The sequence below is a fragment of the Neolamprologus multifasciatus genome, chromosome 5 (genome assembly GCF_963576455.1).
Source record: "Neolamprologus multifasciatus chromosome 5, fNeoMul1.2, whole genome shotgun sequence".
Taxonomy (NCBI): domain Eukaryota; kingdom Metazoa; phylum Chordata; class Actinopteri; order Cichliformes; family Cichlidae; genus Neolamprologus; species Neolamprologus multifasciatus.
Genome location: NC_140443.1, coordinates 6,863,701 through 6,888,368, shown reverse-complemented (window position 1 = coordinate 6,888,368; position 24,668 = coordinate 6,863,701). Strand labels below are relative to the sequence as shown.

Sequence of the window (24,668 nt, the reverse complement as noted above, 5' to 3'; positions counted from 1 at the left end):
CTTATGCCTTGTGGCCAAGAATTGATTTTTGTTCCTTTAAGTTCAGCAAGAAGTCCAATCGATGAAATGAAATCACATCGCACAACATCTGTGTGACCAAGCCAGCATCAGCTGCTGATGGTGTGTCAGTACTGATATTCAATACAAAATAACAATATATAAATAAGTATAAAAAAGAAAAAGTCTTATATTTATTTCTCTTTCACACACACACAGACACACACACACACACACATACACAGAGATACATGCATATATTGAAAAGCCATGCACACAAATCCATTAGAAGTCCTGCTGATTCTACACTCTCAAACAAAGAGCCACCCAGTTCCCACAGGAGTCCTGCTGACCACGACAGATGCAGTCATCTATGAAACCCTGAACAAGAGAGAAACTGAATTCCAGTTTGGCACAGACATGTTCTAGCCTTCAGGCATCCTTCACCACTGCACACACAAACCTTTCAAAAATGTATTTCTTGTGCTATTCCCTGTACTTGAACCCAGACGCAAACAGATGAAAGTTTGCAATAGATAATTATCCTCCCAAATGTATTGGTGCGGCGCTGAAGGTTGGTCTCCACGTGTATGTGTATGCACACAACAAGAGCAGAAGAAAAACAGCGAGAGAGTGAGTGTCAGAGAATGAAAGGAAACTGCCGTTAAATGAACACTACCTTTCTCCTCACAGCTCCTCTGACATTCACGCTGTCATTTAGAGCCAAACCTTTTATTTCAGCTCTGCTATAAATTATAGGGAATAATCCTGTAGGAAGCCATTAAGGCCCTCTCATCAGCCTAATTAGCTACTCGTAAGTGGCTATTGGCCCTGTATAGGACACTTGTCATATGTCTTATTCATATATAATTGCTCCAACAAGACTGCAGTTTCCCTCATTTTAACATCATTAGATATCATTTATCTTTGTCAAAGAGTAAAGTGAAAGTTCTCTCCTTTCATTTATTCCATTTTAATGATTAATTAGCTTTGTGTTATGAAGTGCTGGCTGATATTGAGGAGAGGTAGAGATGTATCTGTCCGATTTAAAGGACCCAGGCTTTATATTCCATTGGAGTCTTCCGAAAAGGGAGTAAATGCTGCTGGACCTCCGGTCGCCAACTTCCAAAGAAGACGGATGAGAAATTTAATTAAAATTGGTGCATTTGAAAACACTGATCCATCACTGAGATAGAGAGAGATAGGACACAGTGACAGACTGTCATAGTGTTCCTCCTATTGGACTTTATTCCTTAGTGTACAGAAACAGTGTGGCGTCTAAAAGGAGAAAGACAGTGAAAGTGAGAGAGGCAGAGAATGAATGAGGGATGGGTATCTGCCAAGACTGTTAGTGCTGAACAAATCTCAGCTCATGTTTGATTTTGTAATATTTATTTTTTAATCCCTGCAACACACAAATAGAGTTTAATCCCTTAGGAAAATGGTGCTTTCAAAAAATTGCAACCACTGTGTTTCCACTGGCAGCAGCTTTTTGCTTCTACACCAAGCTTAAAAGGGATAGCGGTCATTGCAGCTGAGTGACTCTGATGTTGTGCTATAGTGGGAATCAAAGGGTTTTTAAAAGATGGAATTAAGCATATTTCTGAGCGATTTCTTGTAAATAAAAAGAAAAAAAAGGAGCAGCATGCTACATCTCAGGGCAAAGAACTACATAAAAGCCAGTTTAGGCTGTAAAATCATTGTATAACACTGCCCCCTTGTGATCACTGTTTGATTAAAATACTTTCCAGCAAAAGTGGGATCATTCTTGCTGGCATGCAGAATGAAATACTATCTGGAAAGCCTTGAAAACAAAGTAGAAATAAGATGTATAAGAGCTGGAGTTGAACAAGATGATTAGACAGTTTTAAATGGGAAATATAATGAGATGTTTTTGAGTGGTGGAACGCAGCGAATTAAAATTTCTGTAACTCGCATAAATTACAGCTGCGGAGGAAATAGGGCAACAGCTAATAACGGACAAAAACAAAGATCAGACAGTCATCTGAGTTCAGCGTTTGCATAAATATTTAATAGCCTGGTGCCCTCACCTGATAGAAGGGAGGAAGCATTTCAACAGCGCTTGCCTTTTCACACTCAGAGAGTGTAATGACCACTTTCAGACTGAGTCCATTCTTGAGCTTAATCAAAGTTGTTTTCATAACCTGGAATTTGAAATGCATTATTGTGGCTCAATTTGCTCACGAAGTGTCTGCGTAGCAGGGAGAGAGAAACTGCTAAATTAACACTTGGATGCACTGCAGACACCGATGAGGCAGTGTTTGTTGGTCTGCTGTTCCAGTGCATGTATTTCAGCAGTACTTACTGCATGTGTAGCTACTAATGAAACAGTCAAGCTCCAAAAGTTGCCCATAACTTATAAATAAATAAACGTATATATAGATATAAAGAAAATATGGGTACATGTTAAAAAGTTCAGCACATATTCAGTGCTGCGAGTGATATATTCAGTAAGTCTTCATGGGCGGAACAAATGGCTACTATGCTTGTTATTTTTTAACATAATTTGTTACCATCCCATTTATCACAGCATACGGTTTAAGATAATTACATCACACTTTCACTGATACAATCTCTTCCCAGCGGCAGCACGAGTTAAGTGTTGAACCATAACAAGTATTTACAGCTCAGAGCCAGATGGGGCGGCCAACTCTGCCATTTCATTTTCCTTCCTCTGGGAAAAAAATAAATAAGAAAGATTCCTCACAGTTTCTCTGCCTTGCTTTCTGTCTGTGTGATATTCAGACTGATGCTCTTGAGGAGACAAGAGAAGGGCGTAACCAGAGCCAGTGAGTGATTCTGTTGACAATGCTGAGCTTGGGAGAAAGTCAAGCTGTATCTAATGGGCTCAGGTTGGAGCAGGAAGCAAGGATTTGAATCACTGCTCCGAGGGGGTCTCACATTCTGCTCTGGGTCAGAAATGCCGCAACCCGAGCCTTCTATCTGGTGGGGCAGTAGCCAAGCTTCGCTTTTGACTCAGCCATTAGCTGGAGCTCATTACAGCACTGACGCATACATTCAGTTCAGATGCAAAAACACTTGAGATGGTGGGCAGAAAGACAGAATGAGAGGGGGAATGGACGGAAAACCTCAGAGACTGAGACAGACAGAGAGCAATCAATCATTTCACCTCCTCTTCTCAGTTCTGTCTGCAAGGCCATTAGTGGCTGTTTAGGAGAAATAATAAACAAGCAGAAGCAGGGGTTCAGGGACCACTGACGCTGCCAAATGCCACATTACGCAAAATAAATACACTACTGATTTGGTCTTCGGAAGAAAAGGAAAAAAAGAAATATATTAATGCTTGTAGTTAAGTGAGTTATTTTTGCTCTATTGATACAAACAGTGTCTGCTAGAAATACACAGCTAACGTGTTAGTATTTATGCCTCGTTCTTGATGTGTGATTTGCAAATGTAGAACTTCATTTTTTCTTTTCTGTTAACAACTTTTTTTTTTTACTGCATCACCATTTTTGCTCGACCGTTTCCCCCCAACTCCAACTTAGTGCTTTGATCGAGCATTAATATGCTAAGCATTTGATTCTGATATGTAGACCCAAAATGATGCAAACCATGCTAACTCACTTAAAGCTTGCTCACACACAAACACAGACACACACACATGCACACACATTGGTTAAGTATCTTATGGGGATACTTTGCCTAACTGCTGGTTATAAAACCTGTTCGTGAACAGTCCCAAAGCAGCACAGCGCATTATAAATTTTCAAAGCATCTACTTTGGAAACTGAGTGACAAAACAATGAGCAAGCACTGGTTTATAATTGCTGCACAAAGCACGAGCTGAAGGAGCAATCAATGATTATATTAGTGGGAGGCTGTAAGACACAAGGGTTGAAGCGAAATTGACAATGGTTATAATTAGTCCTATTAGACGTGGCAGATAAATGATTACTTGTCACTTGTGTTAGTCAAATTTTCAGCCTTAATGCTGCGACATGCAACAACATGCTTGTTATTGTCAAAAACAGTATACAAAGACAGCAGATATATATATGTATATGCTGCATAAAACAACGTACACCCCTCATTGTTACCACTCACAATCTCACACAGCTTTCTGTAATTCACCCACATGTTGCTAAGTGCTTTGATGCATTAATGTTATTGACCTGAAACGGCACGTCCAACTTTATTATCTAACTTCATTTCACAACATGCATGAGACCAGCTGACAACCAGTAAAGCAATTTCTCGTCTTCCTCTCAGGCACAACTGAAACAATGCTTACTGAAGGAGGAGTATGTAAGAATGGCTGAAAAATATAGTTTTATAAAACATTATTAATTATTCAAAATAGATGTTTTAAATACTTTTCAAGATGACTGCTTTTAAAAGGACAACCGTGCTTCTTATTTGATTATAAGTCTGTTAAGGACTTAATGCTGTGATTGATGATATTGATGGAACAGACCATTTAATTTAAAGTAAGAAATAATGGGATGAAGAATGAGTTTCGAGCGACACTCAGGCAGTAAAATCTGACATTGAATAAACCTGCTCATCGACTTCCTTGAATGCTAATAAAATGGCAGAATGCACTGCAGTTGCAGTACTTTGTTTTTTAGAAAGCATATCAGTGGAGGATGACAGCTGGCTCTACTTCACTTCAAGGCCAGTGGATATAAAGGCCCTTCGTTTTCCATTTGCTATACTGACTCCTTGACCGGGGAACTTCTTCAAGCGTGGGAGGGGTAAGACACTGACTCCTGCATAAATACATATTGGGTAAGATCTATAGTCTGCTGTCAAATTACTTTTTTTGCGCAAATATTAAGCCATGCTGCCTGTTTGTGTCAACATGCTCAGCATTTGTCCTCGTAGCGATGGAGAATTCATGACAAAAATACCTTTGTATGTTTACAAGGGAGGTATTATTTTCCTATTCTTCACTGTGGCAACAATTGTGTCTCGCTGCGTGATCACTAATTTCCTCTTGATTGCACACACTGCACTTAAGAAACCCTAACTTACTATTTGCCCCTCCACGTGAAGCTTTTCCCTGATGTAATAAAACATTCTCATCCTTTTATTTATCAGCCTTTACCTCCACATCTTTACCATCCAAGATGGTCATTTTTACAACTGATGTGTGAGTTCTGGCTGACAGGATGAAGTCCTGTGCAGCTCTCCACATCTGAAACAGATAACCCCACAATATCAGAGCTGGTGTCAAGGTTAATGTTGTGATACTCATAATAAAAGAACAAGACAAGACAAAACAAAACAAACAGTCCTGTTGATGCATCCATTTATTCTTCCTTTTCGAGCCAGTTTGCTTCTCTCTATCTTTTAATCTTCGCTGTGACCAATAAATAAATGTGTTTGTTACAGTTCGCATCAACAGTCATATTTTTGGCTATAAAATCATATATCTGAGCAAAGAACTGCTAATGATTATTAATTTTCATGATGATTTGATTTGTATTTTCTCTGTTAATGTCATACCTTTGTAACGACAAGCCGGCATGCTGTTCTTCAAACACTCTTTTTTTGTCCAACAGCTCAAAAACTCACCAATTTAATAAGAAACATCAATTGGTCAATCATTTTCACTTGAAAAATGAGTCACTGACTAATTAGTAAAAGCTGTACCTTTCAAACATTTTGTGTCCAAGAGACACCAAAAGGGCAAGCCAAAATTTCAAGGCACACCTGTGGTCACATCTGTGCAACAGAGCATCTGTGCCATCAGACATATCATCGGTTTCACACGAAAAGCAATCTGTTCCCTCCTACCCAGTGTTTCTAATTCTCCTCACTATCCATCAGGACGCTTAACTTGTCACGCTGTAATAACTGCACAAACATTTGAGCCAGAGTCTATTTTTTACATAATAGATTTTTCCTCTGTATTTGCACCAATCCCTAAGGCACAATATTGTTGAAGTATTTTAACAATTAATGATTAAAACAAACTGTACATTAATGACAACAAGAGGTTGAATAAAATAGGAAAAATAAACCACATCGTAGAAATGCACTTACACAAAAAGTAATTGCCTCTCATGTAAGTCTAGTACATCCATTAGCAGTCCACACAGACCTATCCATAACTGCGCAAAGGTCAAGCAAATCAATAGACCGATAGCTGAATAACGACAACACTACTTGGCAATTCAGTATTCTACTTGTGTGCAACCACGAGAGAACAAAAAGGGCAGCAGCTACCAAACCAAAAATTCAGGGAATGCATGTCTAGCGAGATGTTTCCTCTGGGCAAAACAACGATGCTCTGAAGTACCTCTTTAATTCATTAGCAACAGCTGTATGCCAAGTATGCCACTTTAGGTAATAGGACTTGCTCATGTCTGCTCTTTTTAAAAAAAATTTACAACAGACTTTCATTAAGACAGACGTGCTGACTTGGAAACTCCTTTTCATTTACAGCAGTGACTTGGGATTTAAGTAGCTGAATCACCTCACTGCAATAAATAAACACTTTCCTCCGATTCAGTTATTTTCTACCATCTCCTCCTCCGTGATAACGCCTCTCCAGGCATAACAGTTTGGAGTACTAGCTTTTAGTGGATGCTCCTATTTTATCTAAATAAACATAAACAGAAGGCTTTGATGAAACCCGGCAGTCTTTCTTATTTGCTTTTTGAGAATTCAGCATCCCTTGATACAATATTAACAATGAATCAGAAGTATCAAGTCAACCAGATGCACATAGAGTACCTTGCAAATATATGGATAATATGAAGTACAAACTTGCACTGATTATTTCCAAGTTGGAATTTGACGGTTCCCAAGATTAATATTTTGAAACGATTTAAAAAAAAAAATTGGCCTTGAGGGCCTTGGATTAAATTACCTCTGTGAAGCTGTCGGGGCCGCATTCTATACCTCTGAAGTTACACTCCAGTAGCATTTCGTCCATGCGATGTCGAGTGCGGTTGTAGAACTCATCCATACTGAAGCGAGAGCCCAGCGGGCGGTCTGGCTCTGGAGCCAGGGGAAATCCTGGTGCCATGCCTTCTTCAAAGCCCAGAAGAGGACCCATAAAGATCAGGTCACTGTAGCTCAGTTGAGACTTTCGTATGAAGTTGTAGTTACATATAGTTACAGCGGGAAAGGTCATATTGTTTGCCACTCTTTCGTCAAGCATTGTAATATAATCATATTGGAAGTAGTATATAACCCTGTCAACTACTTGGTACATGAAAGCAGACAGTGCTAAGGTGAAGACCAGTGCCCACAAACCCTGGCGAAAACCAAACTTATTGTCCTCCACAAACACGTGGTTAGCTCCGTGAAGGGAGCAATTGCCAAAAAAAGTGGCGAGGTCATCTACATCGCTAACATTATCCTCCTCATCAGTGCAATCATCTACCTGACTACACCTATCCAGGCATTCCTGTGAGTCTCCATCACTATAATGTTTCTTTACCCGCTTGTAGTGGTCGTCAAAACCATCGCTACCATATCCCCTGCTAGGTTCGTCATCAGCAGAAAAGGAGATGGTGCACATAATTCGGAGCGGCATGGTGAAAGCAGTGAATCAATAAAGCTGAAGCCAGAAGTCTAAGTCCTTAAAAAACTCCCAAAATACTGAAACAATGAAATGATTCAAGAAGAAAAGTATTCGTTATTTGGCTACTGATTCAAAAAACACTGAACTAATAGGACACATATGGTCCCAAAAGTCATAACAACTCCTGAATCAAAGCGAACAAACAATCTAGGCACTCTGGTTTCTGCCATCCACACCCATTCAGAGATGAAGTGAGATGCCTTGCTTGGGTTTGTCCTTTTGTCTTGGGGGCAGATCCAACCCTTAGACAATTTCAAAAGAGTGAAAAAAAGAGAGGAAGAAGAGGACGGAGGAGGAGGCTAAAGAAGGTGAAGCCACGAGAAGTATAGGACACAGAATACTCCCGCTGGGCCCGGCTACGGGTCACTGTGCTGGGGCAGAGTTTCACCATTTACAGGAAAAAAAAGGAAGTGTTGATGCAATGGGAGAGAGAAAATGTAAGAGCTAAAGCACTGAATAGGCTGATAAAGTTTTGCTGATTGCACTGTTTGGACTGAACTCACTCATCCTCTGAAAATAAAATGATCTCAGCACAATTGTGTAATCAAACGGAAATAATACCTAGGTATTATAGATACAGCACAACTGCAGCTAAGCAAAGAGTCAGTCATTAGAATATGCAGTGCAGAGATCAGTGGGATTGCAGTAGGATTTGTGTTTGTGATTAGCTTTAAACCAAATCAAGATTTTAATAAAAGAAAAGAGAAAGGCACGATGCCGCTAATGTGTAAATGCTCCTTTAAGAACAATTTGAGTGAGAAGGTAGGCAGTTTACGTCTGATTCCAGCTCAAGAAATTAGCAAACACCAAGGAGAGAAGTCAAGGAATTTAATCAAGACTTCAATTTGCCCATTGTTATTTCAATCTAATGCCTCATTTTATCAACAGATCTTACTCAAATTACATACCCCGACGTAGCTGCAAGCAGTTCTGTGGAAAGCAGATTAACTGAAAGCAAATATGTAGAAGTCACGAAGAGAGAGCGAGAGAAAAAACATCTCAGATGGAGGCTCGCATTATTGAATAGGGTGATAAATGCAGATTCCCAGAGGTGGTGTTGGTTGTGATATGAAAAGGAAGTGTATGAGACCGAGCCATCTGTATTGATCCACCTCCATTAGACAACTGAGATTATTTTCAGAAACACGTTGGTGCCGGAAAATGAAATGGTAGATGCATTTAGGGGGATGACAACACACTTTACAATAAAAACCTACACCTAATGGTACCACAGGATACTTCAAAGGAATAGACACACTAAACCTCTAAAACCAATGCAAAACACATTACCTCAAAGGATTTGTTGCGTAACGCCTTACCGTAATGTGCCGGTCTGATTTAATTGGAGGAAATGTAAATATCAAGTGAACAGTGTGGATAAGAAACAAGACTTCTGTGAAGACTGTCTAAAGAAAAAAACCAAAACAAACCCCCAAACTATTGATGATAAGAGAGCAAACCACAAAGAGTTGCAGCTTTATGCAGGAGGCTGCTTGACATAGCAGACCCTGATGGGCTGTGGTTCTTGAATATTTATTAATGATCACTAGATAGCCTCCGGTATCAAACCTGACCTAACAAGAAGGTCATGGAGCTCCCCCAGCTGAAGTCTCTGGGCATTCAGTGAAGTACTGCTGCATGAATATTCACAAACACTAACGCCTTAGATTTGGAACGAAATGCTAAGTTGTGAAACTGTGGAGAAAATTAAGTTGTGCAACAGCAGTGCAGTGACCCTTTGGATAAAATAAGTTGAGCGAGTACATGCCTCATGTGCCAAAATATTTTAATTACTCCGTCTACATCAGTGTAGCCACACTGACAGAGTTACAATAAATCTGTGTTTGTTCTGGCAACGATGCTTTCCTCAAAATGGATACATCTTGATTGTCTGGCTCCATTTTTCACCATTTGTTTCACCTTTTATGTCGTTTTATTCCTTCATGTTTATGAAATCCACTAGAGGGCAACAGCAGCACATCTCATCCTGTAGATGTTCCTCAGGGCTGAAGATGTCATCACAAAGCATCAGAAAACTCGATTGGCAACATTTTAGGAGCAAGAAGATACAAACTGTGAAGCCTAAAGTAATTTTTATTTATCTTTTACATTTTTAGATCGATGCCATTCCTTGGATTATCTGCTTTCTTTCTCTTTGTGAGATTTTAACTGGAATAGCTAAAATGTGACAACGCTCCAGCTAAATTTCTCTGAATGAATGAACGAACAGGTTCAGTGGTTGGCCAATATGTGGGGCCCAGTTGAATCTGATTTTAAACCTTTGGGGCTTGTTATTTCACTGCTCCATCTCTCCACATTTCTTCTTGTCCCTTGTGCATTACATTTCTAAAATAATTCTTAAAAAGATGCCCCTCATTCTGAGATTTTGTTTTTCTAACTGTAACTTTTCAGGGAAACCAACTCTATGTTTTCACAAATGACGACAAAACATAAACATTTCCATACATTCTTGCGTCAGGTCAAAAGATGGCAGTGTTGAGGTGCGAGTGTTCGCTGTCACTGCTACAGTATACACCCCTGGGGTAGGATTTCAACAAGGCCGTGCATTTCACCATTGTCGGAGTGAGAAGAGCGCAGGGCAGATGAGAGGAGAGGTTTTAATGCTCCCTTTCAAGTTCCTCTCACCAGCTCCGCTTACAGCTAGGATCGACCTGGCGTTGCCATGGATACATCGTAGCCGTCAGCAAGAGAGGATGCACAAAGCCCATTACTCAGAACATGCATAGTCGCACATGTACACACATGGACTCACACATGCAGAGAGCTTTAAAAAAATACCCCAAAACAGAGAAAACATGAAGCAGTGAAAATATCTGCACTTTCATTTCCTTTACACACACACACACACACACACACACACACACACTCGTTTTCATATCTTCGTGAGGACATCTAATTGACATAATGCTTTAATAGTCACTTACCGTTTCTCTGTATCTATGAAGCGCCTTGAGGCGACATTTGTTGTGATTTGGCGCTATATAAATAAAATTGAATTGAATTGAATTGAATTGAATTACCCTAACCTTAACCATCAAAACCTAACCTAACCATAACTTAGTTGCAACACTGACACCAAAAATCACATTTTGAGCCTCAAAAATGCCTTCAAACTCGTGGGGATGGACATTTTGTCCCCATAACTGACTGTGGTCCCCACAAGTATAGTGCCATGCCAATTTTCTGTCCTCATAAAGATGTCTACACATGTGTACACACACATATACACACACAAACTGACAGACTGAACTGATGTCTGACGAGTTCTGATAATTTATGTAAACCTTATTAATCTGACTTTAGTCAGGACTTGAAGAGAGGAGGGGGAAGTCAAGATGACAAAATAAAGATATCACAAAAAAGAGCTGACACACCAGAGCAACAGTATTACTTGCAAATCAATATCCAAGTATTCATATTCCTGCTTTATTGTCAGATTCAATGGATTCGGAATGCGGAGGAAAAACAAAGAACGAGTAAACAAGAACCGAGCTGGTCCATTCCCACAAGATGCTGGGGCAGAGTGACGCCAAGGCCAAAGGCAATGATGCTGTTCTCTATAACACAATATTCTGTCTTCACCTTTCAGCTGGGGCGACTGCTATCTGAAAGAGATAGTGTTATTCGAAGAAGCTCCTCTGCTCGGAGGAAACAATATGGAGAGAACAATGACCTATTTTTTTTAAGGGAGCTGCTGTTGCCAAACAACACATTTCTCATTTATAAAAGTGCAGAGGTGGCGAAAAGTAACCTCATGACCTGTCATACAGTACGACTCATAATAGGAAAATCAGCTCTGTGATAGACGGAGCTTGACTCACAATAGGAGACAATGCAGTTTAGTCATGTTTACAGATAATGGCTTTTTTAAAAAGTCTCATGAGGCTAACACGTGTCCTGCCATCACTACCTATGATGGAAAACTCTAAAGATTCTTCCATTTCTTCAGATTTTTCTTCCAAACGTCTTCCAGACTTTCTTGTATTGTTTTTAAAGTGGTCTCGACCAACCGTTCTCAGGGGTTTCTAAGGTCTTTCAGAGTTTTTCTTTGGCAGCTTTTTCTCTCATTTTCACTCCAGTTCTAATGCCAGACTATTTTCAGAGGAACATTTTTTCGTTTGTTAATTTACTGAAGCACTGACCTATGACTCATTAAAGCATAAAAGCATCTAACTCAAGAGATGAACCAGTGTTGCGTCTATCCATTTCAATTGTGCCTTTGATACTTTGTTATCAGCAGCCTGTTGCAAAAAACTAATTTGTTGCTGTTTCTTTTGTTCAGTGTATGACAAATGCCAAAGATATGAAATGACAGTTTGACAGGCATAAAATAGTATTTTTGCATCTACAAGGTTATTACTAAAAAGCTACTGAAGCTTGAATGCTTGGCATATCTTAGCATGGTGTGACGTCTCTCCTGAAAAAAATCAGAGTAATAAAAAGTTTGAGCAAACTGGACACACAGCAATATATAAGTGATAGACTTAAAGAACTAGGGGCGATCGTGGCTCAAGAGTTGGGAGTTCGCCTTGTAATCGGAAGGTTGCCGGTTCGAGCCCCGGCTTGGACAGTCTCGGTCGTTGTGTCCTTGGGCAAGACACTTCACCCGTTGCCTACTGGTGGTGGTCAGAGGGCCCGGTGGTGCCAGTGTCCGGCAGCCTCGCTTCTGTCAGTGCGCCCCAGGGTGGCTGTGGCTACAATGTAGCTTGCCATCACCAGTGTGTGAATGGGTGGATGACTGGATATGTAAAGCGCTTTGGGGTCCTTAGGGACTAGTAAAGCGCTATATAAATACAGGCCATTTACCATAACTATTTGCAGTTGTTGAACAGTATCGCAAAGTAATTTTCTTGACACAGGACCTGAGAGATCATCCAGCCTTTTATCCAACACCTTAGCTACTGTTCAGCTAAGCCTCATCAGAAATGGTTTTAGTGGAAGGGTGTCGGTCGAAAAGTCATTCTTTCAGATGGCAAACAGGGAGAAAAGGCTGAGGTATGCCAAGTTACACAAGACCTGGATTGAAAACCAGTGTAAAAACGCTTGATGGAGTGTTGAATGCAAATGTGACATTTTTAGTTCAAGTTGTCATCAGTATATACAGAGGAGATCAGGAAAGAGGTAGAGCAGTGAGTGTCTACAGCCTGTCTGTGAAACACAGTGGGGCCTCTGTGACAGTTTGAGACTTTATTCCACCCAGTGGTGTTGGAGATCTCGTCGAAATTGATGGAATTACGAACACAATAAAGTGACATCAGATTTTGATTCACCATGTAATACCATCTGGTGGCAACAGCTTCATCTTTCAGCATGAAAATGATCCCAAACAAACTGCTAATGCAGTAAAAGCATACCCGGATAGAAAAACACAGAGTGAAGCACCAAATACCTCTACATTACCGAGGCAGTGCGGGATCATCTTAACAGAGAAAGGAACAAAAGGGAGGCAGCCTCCAAAGAAGAGCTCTGAATGTGCTTCAAAATGCCTGGAAAATTATTAATGAACAGTACTTACGAGAAAGCGTCATGTGTTGGAGAATAAATGTGGTCCTACCAAATGCTGACTTTCAAGCCCATTATACAAACTGTTTTGTTGTATATACTGTGTTTCTGTGCATTTCTGGACATGTTTCAACAACTCGGGGCACCTATTTCCAATTTTCCTAACACAAACTAAAGAAATGAGGAAAGACTCAAGAGCTTTACACAGCATTGTAAAATACACATACATATTTCGGGAAATGTGTATGTGTATCTCTGGGTGACTGAAAGAGAGTGGACGCAGTTTACTCACTACCTTCTGCTTTCAAGCGATAGCGAATCAGAAGAATGGTGACTTAAAAAAAGGTGGAATTAAAGGGAAAGGAGCTAAAATGGCTTGTTTTAAAGAGTGGATTAAACGAGGCAAAGAACCAAGACCAAGTATAGGACAAATACGGATTATTTTAACCTGTAAATCAAGCAAAACCACACTAATTGAATTAATGATAAAAAATAGAGGTGAAACCAAGCATGCCAGGTCTACTTTAAGTAAAATAAATAAAATGTATCGCAATAATAATCAAATATAGCGATTATGTGATTTGGCTACTACAGTAATAACTCAGAATAAATGCACTGAAGGCACTAAGCGAGAAGATTAAAGCAGCCTTTGTAGACAAAAGTCATAATAACACAATAATACATAACAAGCTGTGTCTTTTAAACCTGACGTCATCTAAGAGCAGATTCGGGGAGGTTGCAGATTCACTGGTGGCCTCACAATCACGGGTGCTGACTAATGAGCTTTTATGAGATGAAATGTGGGGAGAAGCTGTTTTTCAGTTTACTGCGCGTTTGGTTTTTCCATTCGACACGCTGGGCCAATCTCTCCCTTACAAAATCGTCAGTGTTTAAAAGTTGTTTTAGCATCAGGGAATTTTATTACACCTGCATACCAGATTTATTTTTCTGATTCAGCACACCTCCACACCTTTCTATATGAAAACCATGAAAATCAGACACTGTAGCCATTGGACAAACTAACTGTTACACAATTATAGGTCACTGAGTGTTTGCTTTGTAAAAAGGGTGTCTGTAACTGTTAGCATCTCTCTACTTCTGACCCAGTGTATTTTTCTGGCCTACAGAACCCTGTGGTATCACTGTCCCATCCTCCCACTCTCTTATTCTCTTTTGTGACTCACAGTTAGGAAACAAGACCACACAGTAACCTACAACGTTTGTGCCTCAAAAGTTTAGAGCAGGTGGAGCAGTCTGGAACAATCTGCTGCCTACATTCGTGCATTACTGCGGCGTATAAGCTCACCCTGGGTGTACAGTAACGATACATATTGAAAGTGAATGTGTTACGTCCCCACATAAAATCTAGGCGACGCTGCTATTAACAATAACCAGGCAGGCCAAACAAAATAATGGAGGCCGCCGTCACTTAAGGGAAACCACCACTCAGTTATGTCTGTGAAGGTTCTCAGTCATCCAGGTCATCGTAGTCAAAGGAGCTTGCAAAGAAAAGCGTCTGGACTTCTTTAAGTTACTTGAAGACGTTTCACCTCTCATCCGAGAGGCTTCGTCAGTTCTAAGGTCAAATGGTGGAGACCCGAAAGACAAAACGCCAAAACACATACTTAACAATGTGGTGTATGCCGTACAGTGCAGCGAGGAATGCCCAGACCTCTAAATTGGAGAGACCAAACAGCCACTTCACAAGCGCATGGCACAACACAGAAGAGTCACCTCCACAGGACAAGACTCAGCTGTCCATCTGCATCTTAAGGATAAAGGACACTCTTTCGAGGATGCCAATGTTCACATTTTGGACAGAGAGGACAGATGGTTCGAAAGAGGAGTGAAAGAAGCCATCTATGTCCACTGTGAGCGACCATCTTTGAACAGAGGCGGTGGTTTACGACACCAACTGTCTGCCATCTATAATCCAGTTTTGAGATCCCTTCCCAGACGCCTTAACGCCCACTCACATCCTGGGAGATCTGACCTCAGGAATTCACATGATAAGGTGGGGCCAGGTTTCACAATGAACTCACCCGAAACTCTGGCTGATTGGGACCCACACCCAGTTCCACACCTTGGCTCAGGCGATTAGAGGATCATCAGGGGGTCCTTTTGTCCCTCTGTGGGGGGACACTCCCACTAGGTTTATATCTGGGACTCTCCACCATTTGACCTTAGAACTGAAGAAGCCTCTCGGATGAGAGGTGAAACGTCTTCAAGTAACTTAAAGAAGTCCAGACGCTTTTCTTTGCAAGCTCCTTTGACTACCACTCAGTTAAGAACTACTCACAAAGAGCCACGCACGGTGGGGCTGGTCACACACAGCAGGCCTTTTCCACACCTAGACCAGACTCACACTGACCAGCACAACGCAAATCCACCAGAAGCCTCTCCCACCTCCACACTGCTCTTCTCCAGCTTATATCACCTCTGAGGGTAATTGGTGGTAAACGAGGGCAGATGAGCAGCAGGTGTGCCCTAAAAGGAGAAGGCAGGGGCAGACAGAGACAAGGGGAGGGGCAATAAAGAAGGAGGAGGAGAGGGAGAGGACAACACCACGCCCACACACTCCCACAGCCTCACAGGATGTAACAGAATGCATTCGACTAAGGTGCAAAAAATCCCCGGTTTGAGACTGTGAGAAGGCACAAATTGCCTTTCTGATCCAACCCACTGTGCCAAATCAAATACGAGGATCATCCACGAATAAGGGAGCAGCTGAAAGAAGCTTATTGTTTTTTATCAGTACATATTCACCTGCCAGTACATATAGGAATCCATTTACATGAGCAAGTCTATTTCACTCTATGAAGTGAAGCAGGGAAAAAAGTGTAACATGGAAACTGTGGCTGCACGCACAAGTCTGCAACAGCCATGATGAAGGTGAAGTCAATGTATATAGCCTGTAACAGCCCACAGCCCACCTCACTTTCGACACAGCATCAGTGCCAACTAAAGCCTTCAAAGAGAGGTCCCTTCTGGGTCTGAGTTCTACTTTCTTCTCACTATTTCTCTTCCCCTTCACCCCCTTCAACTGCAGCTCCTCGGACTGCACGCTGACAATGAAGCAATGCAGGCAACAAAGGAAGGAAGAGGTTGCTGCTCAGTGGACAATCTGAAGAGGGCTTTCATTGTGATGCAGACCCAAGTCAAAGACGCCGGCAAATATTTGTTCATACGAGAGCGAGCTCCATGTGGCAGTGACGGCCCTGCATTTCAAGTGGTGTTGATATTTATGACATGCTTGAAATTCACACTAGGTAGTGGCGGGTATCTAATAATGATATGCAGCTGGCAGCAGCCAGGCTGCCAAGTACTTGAAAAAAAAGACTAGACTGAAATGGACACAGACAAAGCTAAATTGTTAAGGTCGAGCAATTAGCGCTGGATTGAAGCTGAATATGGATGCCAGATGGGATTTTAACAGGAGCAGACAGTTGGAATCAATAAAGACATCATATGTTTGCTTTTAAAATCAATGGAATTCATAGAAGCACCAGCCTGTTCAGATCAAAGTCGGGAGTACGAGAGCCTCCTTTTCTCTCTGGTTTTGATTGACATATCAAACGTGAACGCAGCTGGGTCACAGGGCAATAATTGTGGCTCACTGATTGTCTCTCTCTTTTTTGTGGCACCAGGTTCCCTCTGAATGCGATTATCACTTTAGACTAACCCATTACCTCAGCGCTGAGGTCTCCTCTGTCTCCCGTTTCTCCTTTTCACCCATTTTGAGTCAGCCTGCGCTCGTTCTACCTCTGTTTGATTCATTCTGACTTTATCTCATCGCTCTCCTAGTTCTACCTTTCCCCGTCTGTGTCCCAGTGTTACAAAGATGAGTACCAGAGGGTAAGCAGGCTGCCTTTTAACACAAGAGCCAAGAGGCACGCAGTTATCAAGCAGAATGGTTTAAATATGTCACTTGGTGGCATTTTCATGAAGCCAATTCATCAGGACAGACCCAGAGTCACACAGCTTTGGGATCTCAAGGCTAATATCAGTGATTAGTCAGTCTGCGTTGAAGACCTCCATCTGCATCATTTCATAAGTACCAAGAAGTGCTTGTCAAACTCGCTCGGTATGCATGCATCTATTTAGTCCACACTAAAGCCTTTAAATAGCCAATCAGGCTTATTTTTGAGGTTATCTTGCATGTATATCACATAAATATGCTGAGGTTGTGGTCTGAAAGTCAGGGGTATTTTCTCTGGCTCAGACATAATGTGTCCTCGCCTGTCTTGTCATTACTGCCGTCTGACACCAATGCAAATAATTCACAGGAATTATGTGACAATCATGACATTTGCTGTCTTGCTTCCTTCCCAGATACGCAGCATTACTTTTTTTCAAAGTCTGGGAAAAATAATGTTAAAAACATTCAGCTAGAAACTCGGTTGTCAGCGAAAGATTTTCATTATGGTTGCTGAACAAATGTCATTACTTTCACACTGCTCTAAAATAAGACTTTAGTTGCTCAAAACTCAGTATGGATTGCGACTTAAATTTCCTTCAAGCGACACAGCATGAACACTCTTGGTTTTGCTCTGATTGAAAGGAGATGGTAGCGACTGAAGCCCTCAGAAACAGCAAGGAGTTAGCTTGGCAATATTTTTTTTTTCTCAAAATAACTCTGAAGTTTTCCCCAGCAGATTTTTTGGAAACCAATAAATTATGGAAAACTGCAAGTCTAACTCATTAATGCAGATTCACAGCTTTTCAAAAAATGCAGCAATTTCAGCTCAATAAACTCGTGGCAAATTAGATATATTCGAATGTTATCATACATATTCAGTTTAACCTTTTCTTTCCTCTTTTTTTTTTCCCCTTTCTGTGGCCATTACTACAATAGCTGTCACCTACAGTTAGATCCATAAAATTGTTGGACAAAGACAAATCAAATAATCAATATGTGATTGAAATGCAGAGTTTTTTGGGACTCACGGTCATTTTGACACATAGTCCTGCATTTTTACAGGATTAAAAGTAACTGGACAGACTAACAGAATTTTAAATACAAGGATTTAATACTTAGATGAGCATCATTGACTGTCAAATACTGCCTGAACCTATGGACATCACCAAATTAGATTTCCTCCATATTCACTGTGAAGAATGTATGATTTTGGTTCAATCTTATCAGAAAATGTAGCCCTGTACACTTTATAATTCATGCTGGTGCTAACTATCACCAGTCACATAATCAATAACTAGCGATCCGGTTCCACTGGCAACTTTACATGCCCATGCCAATACCATTATCTGTTTATTTGAAACAGAGCATAATGCGTTTTTTATCATTGTGGGGAAAGCTAATCTTGGTTTCATCTGTCCAAATATTTTTTTCAGAACTGTGCAGGGTCTTGTAGAATTTTAATCTACCCTTCTTGTTCTTGAGTGTAACCTGTGGTTTGCACCTTATTTTACATTCATGAAGGCCTTGACTTGCCTTGACTGTAGACCTTAACAGTAATATGCCTACATCCTTGAGACTGGGTTCTTGACTCCACTGGATGCTGTGAAGTATCTAGTCTACTATCCAGTAATGAATTCTGTCATATTTTGCAGTCTTTCAAGCCTTTTGGTTTTGCTGAGCTGGTCAGTGTATTCATTCTTTTAAACAATGATCGTGATAGTTGAATTTTTGCTATCTTGTTCATAGGTTTACTTTTTTACACCTAAAGATATGTTTTGTTCTTTGGACTTTACAGCAAAAACCTTAAAAAAATACAAATTCAACACTGTGAATGGACTTCAGACATTATATCTGCTTTGTTTGTTATGAAACAACAAGGTAGCTGGTCACAAAACTGCTTGTCAGTCAATCGTCCAATTAATTTCAAGCCTCTGAAAATGGAGAACTGTGCATAAAAATGACTGTAATTCCTAAACAGTTAATGCCAAATCTTTGTAAAACCACTTAAATGATAACTGACAGCCTGCACTTCACTCAGATATTGACTGTTTGATTTAAATCCATAACTACAAAAACTGTGTTGTTGTGGCACAGAGAGAACTTTATGAGGTCATATTGAGTGCTTGGCAGATGGTGCAGGTAATTATTTGCACATTTTTGCAGTTGTAATGCAAATGAAGTATGAAAAAAACACAAGATTGGAAAACCAACAAGAACAATAAACATTACAATTAAAATAAAAAATTCCACTAAATCTTTAGAAATTTCTGTTCGACTCTATCGCCACTGACTTTAATGATAACACCATTATGTCAGCTGCTAAAATTATCATTGTGTGAGTCAGAGCTCAGCAGTCATCAGCTCGCGCTGGCACTCAGTTTAATCACTTGTGAGCTGGAACACACAATGCTGCTTTAACCAAGGCCAGAGAGCAAGCGAGGCAGGACACAGATATTGTGGGGCACATCAGTGTTCAACACATCAATGCATTTTTGAAAGCAAGCACATGCATGCTGTAAAAAAGCAGTTAGGCTTTTTTTTTCCCCCTGTCAGCTTTCAGTCTCTCATACAGAGACATGTGGAAACACACATGTAACAGCTACTCCAATGCTGCCACAAAATGTGCAGCCAACAAACATTTTCTCCTTTTCCACTTCCATTCTGCTATAGATGATGGGCTGTCAACTGAGGCCAGATTCAGCTGTTGCAATCACACATGAATATCTCAGTGTAAGGAAGCGGTGCATCTGTGTACCCAGTTTAGTATTCTGCACCTCAGGAGAGCAGGAGCAAGGTAGGGGAAACTGGTGGGGAAAAAAGGGAAGGAGGGAGGCCTGTGGGGAGCAAAAGCAGTGTGAGGGAGAAGGTGGGAGCTAGATGCTTCAGCTTGGATCTATTTGTCATGTCAGATAATATGACAAGTGCTCCAAGGAGGAGTTTATAGTAACTAGATTATTGAGGGTACCTCAATTTATTTGCAAGACTTAGAGAGCCAACACTCACAGGAGCTTGACACACTCATCACAATTTAAAACAAGATTGGATTTCGTTCATTTGCTAAATGGATTATATTGTATCTTCTAGTAAAATGAAAAATTTGTCTAGGACGTGGATGGTTTGGCTAATTGGGGTAGCAACAGCCACCGTTTTTGATCTCTGCAGCTCCACAAAGAGGTTGTTAAGCAGCCTTGGACCTGAAGGCTTTTATATTCTAACTCCCCCAGCTATCCATCCATCTATCAGGGTGATCACTAATCAGCATGTTGCGTTACAAGATCTACTATCTTTAAAACATTATGCCTGGTCCTAAATTTGCATGTCTTGCAGAAGGCATATCAATTTCCCTAAGCAGGTGGATGGAAGGTTTGAGTCATATTTTAATCATGTCACGGTCTGCGGAGACAGGCCGTGCGGTGGTATCTGTGATGGACCCAGGTGCGTACACAAGTGAGTAGACGGGAGTGAACTTAACAGAAAGCGAGCCTTTATTATGGCTGAAGACGAAGCGTACAAACAAAGCAGGGAATAGCGTGACTAAACTAGACTATAACTAAACTGGGAAAACTAATACTGTGACAAACTAAGAAGACTCAGAGACTATGATGATCACCGCAAAGACTGACTGTGAAAACGTGGAGGTGAGAACACAGACGACGTGACACTGAGCACAGCAAGACTGAGGACTAAATACACACATGAGGTGATCAGGGGAAGTGGAGACACATGAGGACACAGCTGACTAGAATGAAACATAATTACAGCACAGGGGAGAGTAAACCTAAATGCAGTGAACAAAGGTCGTGTCCAAATTCATGGGCTGCATCCTCCTGAGGACCCGGCCTTCGCGGTCTACGTGGGCCGGGTCCTCAGAAGGTCGGGTAGGCCGGAAGTAAACGGCCGTGAAATTGGACGGTCTAGCCTTCTGATTAGCGGAACTGCTGTCTCGGTGGAATTTAATGAACTCGGCCATCTGCTCCTTGCTATCTAAAATATAACAGGACACTGGCGTAAATTCTCGGCCGTCTCACACTTCTGTTTAATCAGTTTTCTGTTTGACATTTAGTCAGCTGTGTAAAAACCAAGGAGGAACCCACCCGGGGGATTAATAAAGTTTTATCTAATCTAATAACTTTAATCTCAGCCAAACCGATTTACTCACGAACAAATAAAACACTGAAAAAACCCCAACAATAACATTTTTAGGTTGTCTAAGTGACTTATATATTACGTTTAACCCGAGCAGCGAAAGTCCGCGGTGATCTGAAAATGATGTGCCGGGAGTTGTGCCGTTCTCGGCGGCTTCAGTGACCCTCGAGCTCCCGGCTAGCTATCGAGCTGGTGGGTAGCAGACGTCTCCGAAAACGTCGAAGCACTTTTGCAAATATGCGATATCTTGATAAACCGAGCAGATATTTGATGTTTACACAGCTACTTTCTCGCCTGAAAATATGTTAAAAGTTTATTTTGTGACCCAGAAAGATTAGTAAGAGTAATTTTAAAAGTTAGTAGCGGCCGCCATTATTGAAAACTGGAGTTTGGCTGGGCCGCGCTATGAATTCTGGGATATGGTAGGCCACGAAGGACACACCCGACCCATTCTTCAAATTCGGGGAAAAGTAGGACGCATTTGTTGGCTGCATTCGGAGGAGTCTACGAATTTGGACAGCCTTCGGCGCGTCGCTGTGACGTAATCGGTCTACAAATGCGGCCTAAGGAGGACGCAGCCCATGAATTTGGACACGACCAAAGAACACCAGACTCTTTCAAAATAAAACAGGAAACCCAGAGACATGAAGATAAATCGTGACATGACCTTAACATAACCATACAGACATGAAGCATGACAGGTAGACGCACAAATCAGGGAGAGACGACAGAAACAAGAAATTAACTAGATCAAAAATGGATACAAAAATACATAAAACTCAAACACTGGATCACACGACCCAGCCCATGACAAATCAACAAACCTCCGTGTCCTAATGAGGCTACCCCTGTACAGCTGTTTGTTCTTCTAAATCTAACTTCTAGGCATGCCTCAGACAAAAAACAGCATCATAAAATGGAAATATGGTGGCAAGTTGACAAGGGAATAGTTGTGCTTTAATTGCATTTACATTCAGTATGAGAGGAATAGTGATGGGTCGTTCGCGAACGAAATGGCTCTTAGAGCCGACTCTTTGAAGTGAACGACGCGAGCCGGCTCCTTATTGGGAGCCGTGAGGGTTTTTTTTTCTTCTTTCTCTCACCCTCTCTCTCGCCCTTTTTCCGCTAAACTCCGCATGCGCGCCTGTACTTTGCGCTGGGCAGAGGGGGGAGGGGCGTTAGTTACACTTGCAGTAGCTCAGGAACAGAGCCAGAGAGAAAGAGAGCGAATTGAGCGAACAACGTCACATTAGAAAGGTATAGTAATCATCCACTATTTTCAGTTGCAGATTATAAAGGATTCAGAAATCATGCAGGCCCATATGACAGCGAATGTGCATCTTCTTTTTGTTTTAATATTTTAATTTATATTTAATTGTGTTGTGGTTTGCAGTGTTTTGTGTTGTTTCACGTTAAATTTGTTTAAAAGGAAAAAGCTGAAAATTTAAATAGTTAAAAGTTCAAAATGTAAATAGTTGTTTTTTGTATTATATGATTTATTTATTACATTTTATGTGGAGTGAATAAATAAAGTATATTTATGGTGGCCCTTAGAGACAAAGCACGTACAAACTCCAAAACACGTACAAACTCCTAAGCATGTACAAACTCCAAAACACGTAAAAACTCCAAAACACGTAAAAACTCAGAAGCACGTACAAACTCCAAAATACGTAAAAACTCAGAAGCACGTACAAACTCCAAAACACGTAAAAACTCAGAATCACGTACAAACTCAAAATCACGTACAAAAGACAACAGAAGTGCTTCAGGATGCTAGGGCGCAGTGTTGAGCTTTTGTTACCTAGTGGCTACACAAGCCAGGAAGTATCAACAACCGGATTTGGTGTGTGGTAGTAACAGGTAAATGAACTTTTTTTTTTTTAATTATTTGAATAAATATGAGTGCTTGTCTATAAATACACAAACAATACACACATGCTTTCAATTGTGTAATTTAAGTGATCTGGGTAGCTCTGTTTTGGAAGTTCAGTAAACGCTAGAAATGTGTTTTGGAGTTTGTACGTGCTTTTTGGAGTTTGTATATGCTTTAGAGTTTGTACGTGCTTTGTCTCTAGGGGCCATATATAAACATATATAAATAAAACCACTTTTTTTACATTAGTAATTCCTTTTCTGCATAATTTTATATTATTGTTAATGATTAAATAATTAAAGCAACAAAACAATCTGAAGAGCCGGTTCGGAGCCGAAAGAGCCGGCTCTTTTTAGTGAGCCGAGCCGGAAGAGCCGGATCCCTAAAAAGAGCCGGAAATCCCATCACTAGAGAGGAAAACAGAAAAGAAATGCAGGGTAACTTGAGCAATTGAAAAACAATTAAAAAAAGGTATTAAAAGAGTTAGGCTTGTTGCCAAGGATTCAGTTATTAAGGGAGAAACGTGTTACGCTTTCATTATATCCTTCACCATTAAAAAATGAAAGCATACACTGCTTACAGTGCCATATCCAAAGAGTGATCAAATATCTTCTGGAGGATGTCCAAAGAATTAATGTGATATTTAATACTTTACATTTACCCCCTCAGCCTTGTACATGGTGAAAAGATTAGAGAGCCATCAACTGGTGAAGATTAGTATCTGGACAGGTGCTGACAGGCGCTCACTATATGAGATCTCCCTATCCCAAATAAGGGCCTAGCGGCTGATTAGAAGGGGGCAAAATCAATACGCCCTTCTCGTTCCCATGCTCAGCTGGAGTACGAGGCACCAAAAGAGGGTCAATGATTTAGCGCACCTCTTGCCGAAGGAAATTAATAAACATGAGAGTGCAAGGTTGTGCTGTGGCATGTATGCCGTTTACATCAGAGAAGTGAGAATGATGGGAAAAGTTAATTCAGGCAGCTGAGACAGCTAACACTGAAAGATGGAAGGTCACTTCGATTTCATTATGGCAGAGTAATGTTTCTCCTCTTTGGTGTTGCTGCTCTCTTGCCATCTCACTCTCTCACTTTGCTGATGTATTTTAAAAATCATTTTTAATTTCTTTTTGCTCAAAGTGTTTGGCCACGACATGTTCAAACATGTTTCTGTTCACACGGGCAATCAGTGTTATATAGGATAAAAACAGACAAAAAATACATGTGTGTGGATTTACATCAAATGAAGGGAAGAGAATAAAACTTAAAAAAAAGAAAGAAAAAAAGTACTTTCAGAGTAAAGCCACATGGTATCTACATCAACAAGGGGCAGTCATTAAACTATGTCCCGAGGAGCTGCAGTGACAGCCTCAAGTAGTTTGGTATTATACCTCCATGCCCAATTTACAAGCCAGATGATGTTTGCATCACAGCGGAGAAATTCCTCCGTGAAAACACAGCTTAGGGAAGAAAAGCATCCTCTGTTATCTTAGCGATAAGGACAGTGCTACTTGCATCTTCGTTATTTTTTTCTTTTTCTAGTTTTTCTTCCGCCTCTAGAGTAAGCTCCTTATGCGGTATGTTTTTCTCCCACTGGATAAAGGATCTGAGAGCCGAAAATTGGTCAT

The 24,668-nt window shown here is 40.8% G+C and overlaps 1 protein-coding gene across 2 annotated transcripts in view; it reads right to left on the bottom strand.

Moving 5' to 3' along the window:
- asic1b (acid-sensing (proton-gated) ion channel 1b) overlaps nucleotides 1-24,668 on the bottom strand; it is a 181,961-nt gene that overhangs the window by 49,490 nt on the left and 107,803 nt on the right. The window contains exon 1 of one of the 2 annotated variants that reach the window (XM_085158664.1): nucleotides 6,857-14,307. The exons of the other annotated variant lie outside the window; for it this stretch is intronic. Within the exon in view, the coding sequence (XP_085014790.1) occupies nucleotides 6,857-7,528 (672 nt within the window). The 5' untranslated portion in view covers nucleotides 7,529-14,307. Of the gene's footprint in view, nucleotides 1-6,856; nucleotides 14,308-24,668 lie in introns of those variants that run through there. 2 annotated transcript variants of the gene reach the window in all.